Consider the following 3,507-nt stretch of genomic DNA (forward strand, 5'->3'; position numbering starts at 1 on the left):
GCGCGGAGGCCGACGGCAGCGCCTCGCTGACGCCAAAGTCGGAGAGCCTACAGGAAGGCTCCGAGAAGGCTCCGAGAGAACGAGACGGCTCGCTGACGGCCAGAGTCGGAGAGCATGATCGTCCCCGCGGAGGTCAGCAGCGTGTTCTCCGGCTTGAGGTCTCGATAGAGGATCAGTTGGGCGTGGAGGTGGGCGAGGCCGCAGACAAGCTGCGCGGCGTAGAACCGTACGTGCCCCTCCTCGAAGCCGCCCGGAAAGGAGTGGTGGAGGTGGTAGAGCAGAGTGCCGCCAAGCGCACAGTCCATCACAAAGTAGACGGCGCACGCGTCGCTGAAGGTGTACGCTAGGCTCGTCACAAAGCGGCTGCAGTCGGCCGAGGAGAGCGAAATGAGGATAAAGCGCTCTCGGATCGCAGACTTTACGGCATTCTTCTGCCGCAGGCGCTCCTTGTCGAGCGTCTTCAGCGCGTACTTCCGTCCGTCCCTTCTATCCACTGCGAGCGACACTTTGCCGAACGTGCCTTCACCGAGAACGCGCTCAGTTCGAAAGCTTTTGAGCGAGACTGCGCTTCCGTCATCCACAGCGGAGCTTGCGACGCAGCCCATTCCTCAGGAGAGAGAGCGAGATGTGGCGAGGCTGCGGCGTTCGAAACACCGAGCGACCGCGCTCAGCGGCTGCCGAGCCGCCGCGCTACCGATTTTTCTTTTTTGGTTCCCGCCCATCAGAGTGAACAGTGAAGGTAACTCAGAACAGAATTCAATCTCAATGTCCCACCCACTGCGTTTACCAGAGAAGACCGCACCCCCCTGCGCGCAGGCCTTCTAGGCCCGCGGGTAGTCTCCCCCCATCCCCAGGGCCTCCAGGGCTCGCACCTCCACCTCTCACAGACCAGGTGAGCAGGTGAGCAGGTGAGCAGGTGAGCAGGTGAGCAGGTGAGCAGGTTAGCAGGTGAGCAGGTGAGCAGGTGAGCAGGTGAGCACGCACACTGGACGCGCATTTTCTTCTCATGACAAGGCTGTGAACGGGTGCCCCGACTTTATCGCCGTCGCCGAGAGAGAGAGACATTCCCGGGTACATGCCGGGGAGCCGCGGCACCGCGGCGTCGAACCGGCTCTCGTATGCCCGCAACCCGCTCCTCGGCAGTCCCAGCCAACGCGAGAGTGCGCTGGGCACTGCGCTGCTCGACTCGCCGCCGGCTGGGACAACCGCACTCTCCACGTTCTTCAACCTCATAAACAACTACGTCGGAATGGTGCTCCTCTCGATGCACTTCACCTTTGCGCGCAGCGGCTGGCTCGCGCTGCCCGTGCTCTTTGGGCTCACAGCATTCGGAGCCTTCACGGGTGATTGCATCATACTCTGCTACCAGACGCTCGAGGTGTGAGTCGGCTTGCCGTCGGCGAGCCATCCAGTAGCTTTGCACGGGGTGTGCCTCTCCTGTAGGCGCGCAACCCGACCCGCCCGCCGTCGTATGCTGAGATTGCGACGCAAGCGCTTGGTGGATGCGGCAAGTGGCTCACGATCGTCTCCTCCCTGATCGAAGTCTTCGTCGCCAACGTGACTAGCCCGCATTGCCCATTGGAGCCGGCGCGCCGCGCTGGACGCAGCCCTCATATCCCCCTGTGCCTTCCCGTAGATATGCATGCTAATCATCATTTGGCAGAACGTCGCCCTGCTGCTGCCTAGCGTGTCCTACTCGTGGGTGATTATTGGCTGCGTGGCCGCCTCCTTCCCCACAAACTGGCTGCGCGACTTCTCGCTGCTTTCTATGCTCTCCTCCTTTGCTCTTCTCTCCATCATGCTCATTCTCGCTGTCGTCGTCTACGACGTCGCTGCAGACGAGCACGCGACAGATCGCACGCTGGTCGAGCCGTCGGGATTGTTCATGAGCAGTTCAATCATGCTCGCCGGCTTGACTGGCCATGTAGGGCTGCCGCCGATGTACTCAGAGATGAAGGACCCCTCGCTGTTCCGCCCGACGATGTACGCCGCCTTTCTGGTCATGTTCTTGATGTATGCCGTCGCTGGGGTCGGCGGCTACTTGCTCTACGGCGCCGAAGGCCACGTGCTGATCACAGAGGATATGGCGGCAGCGGGCACGAGCATCTTCTCAAAGGTGCTCACGACGCTCGTCCTCGGCTCGATCACCTTCAAGCTGTTTTGCGGCGTGCCGATGGGTGCGCCTTGATCCCCACTCGGTCGTTACTGTCCGGCCCAACCGGATCCTCCGCATTCCGGCAGGTGTGCTCATTCTGGTGGAGATTGTGCAGGACCTGTACCAGGAGAGGACGGGCACCACCTTCTCCGAGGCGGTCGCCTTCCCAATGCGCGTCGCCACCTGGGCGGGCACGATCGTCGTCGCGATCGGCATCCTGCCCTACCTCGAGTACGTCACCGCCCTCATCGGCATCAACTCTCTTCTCATCTCGGTGCTCCTCCCGCTCATCTTCTTCCTTGTGCTGCACCGCAAGACTCTCGGAGGAGTGACCTTCGGAGGGCTTAGCGTCCTGCTTGTGCTGACGTTCATTGCAACGGTGATCATCAGCATTGCAGACGTGCAAGACTTCCTCGCGAAATTCGCAGGAACAAGGTAGATCGCCGCAGAAGCAGGAGCGACGTACGCAAGCACCGGAAACGACCACGGCAGACCGTTTTTCGTTTTTCGTTTTCAAGAGTCAGAGGGAGACCGGGAGGACGGGTTGGGAAAAATGTTTTGAGAGACGCACCAGAGCCGTAAAGAGATGGAGGATACGCGCGCCAAATCATTAGAGGCAAATCGCAAAGTTGGTCGCAGAGGGGCGAGAACCATAAGTTTGTGCCCGTCATCAAGGAAAGCAGTGAGACGGCACCTCAGGCAGAGGCTCTCCCCTCTGCCCAGCGCAGACTGAATGCAACTCTGACTGGGGGCGCCACAAGCTCTGCAAGTACTCCGGCCCGCGACAGAGCACCCTCAGAGCCGACTCGGGTTCCCAGATGACCTCGCTGTGCAGGCTTTCTCTGTAGCCGCCGCCCTTGGTCTGTAGAACGCGCAGCTGGGTAAGGATCATGTCGTCGTCGGGCGACGCCACACCTGCTGCTGCGAGGACGCGGCCCCAAGCTCGCGTGCTGCGGCCCATGGCGCCCTCCTCCTTCTCAAAGGCAACGAGTTCCTCCTCCGCAAAGGAGGAGGCGCCGCAGCGGGGCTGCACACGCTTGGACACGAGTGATTGGAGGTTTGTGTGGTCCCTGAGACGAGCGACGAGGTTCTTGACGAGACTTCCTATGGTCCGAGGTGAGGGATCAGCGGCAGGGGGTGGCGGAGGAGCGAGGTGGTGAGAACAGGCAAGCGCCCTCATCGAGCCGTGCCAGCGTGGTGGCTCTGGCGCTGGAGTTTGTCCGGATGGCCATACACGCGTCTGATGGGTGTCCCGTCGAATCGACCGAGTGCTGTCGCTTCTCTCGGATGAAGCAGTTCCGCACCTGACGCAAGGCATGCGGAAGGTGAGGTGAATGCGATGGGGCACCTGC

At 61.4% G+C, this 3,507-nt stretch overlaps 2 protein-coding genes across 2 annotated transcripts; one reads left to right on the forward strand and one right to left on the reverse strand.

The window, feature by feature from the left end:
• Positions 1–98: 98 nt before the first annotated feature.
• Positions 99–575, reverse strand: EMIHUDRAFT_47385 (hypothetical protein; the record flags this gene model as incomplete). The annotated part of the gene is made up of 1 exon (XM_005786461.1): positions 99–575. A coding segment is annotated over one exon (477 nt), but the record flags the coding sequence as incomplete, so codon positions are not given.
• A 485-nt stretch (positions 576–1,060) lies between these two features.
• On the forward strand, positions 1,061–2,687 carry EMIHUDRAFT_460612 (hypothetical protein). Its single transcript, XM_005786462.1, has 4 exons — positions 1,061–1,378; positions 1,444–1,557; positions 1,637–2,177; positions 2,242–2,687. The coding sequence occupies exons 1-4, from the start codon at positions 1,076–1,078 to the stop codon at positions 2,592–2,594; spliced, it is 1,311 nt and encodes a 436-aa protein (XP_005786519.1). The 5' UTR covers positions 1,061–1,075; the 3' UTR covers positions 2,595–2,687.
• The last annotated feature ends 820 nt before the right edge of the window (positions 2,688–3,507 follow it).

The sequence above is a fragment of the Emiliania huxleyi genome (genome assembly GCF_000372725.1).
Source record: "Emiliania huxleyi CCMP1516 chromosome Unknown EMIHUscaffold_1506, whole genome shotgun sequence".
Lineage (NCBI taxonomy): Eukaryota > Haptophyta > Isochrysidales > Noelaerhabdaceae > Emiliania > Emiliania huxleyi.

What these genes read in the sequence shown, in the direction of transcription:
- EMIHUDRAFT_460612 (XM_005786462.1), top strand. Translation starts at nt 1,076, where the DNA reads ATGCCGGGGAGCCGCGGCACCGCGGCGTCGAACCGGCTCTCGTATGCC. An exon ending in TCTGCTACCAGACGCTCGAG is followed by an intron (nt 1,379 to 1,443) that starts GTGTGAGTCGGC and finishes CCTCTCCTGTAG; the next exon opens with GCGCGCAACCCGACCCGCCC. An exon ending in GTTTTGCGGCGTGCCGATGG is followed by an intron (nt 2,178 to 2,241) that starts GTGCGCCTTGAT and finishes GCATTCCGGCAG; the next exon opens with GTGTGCTCATTCTGGTGGAG.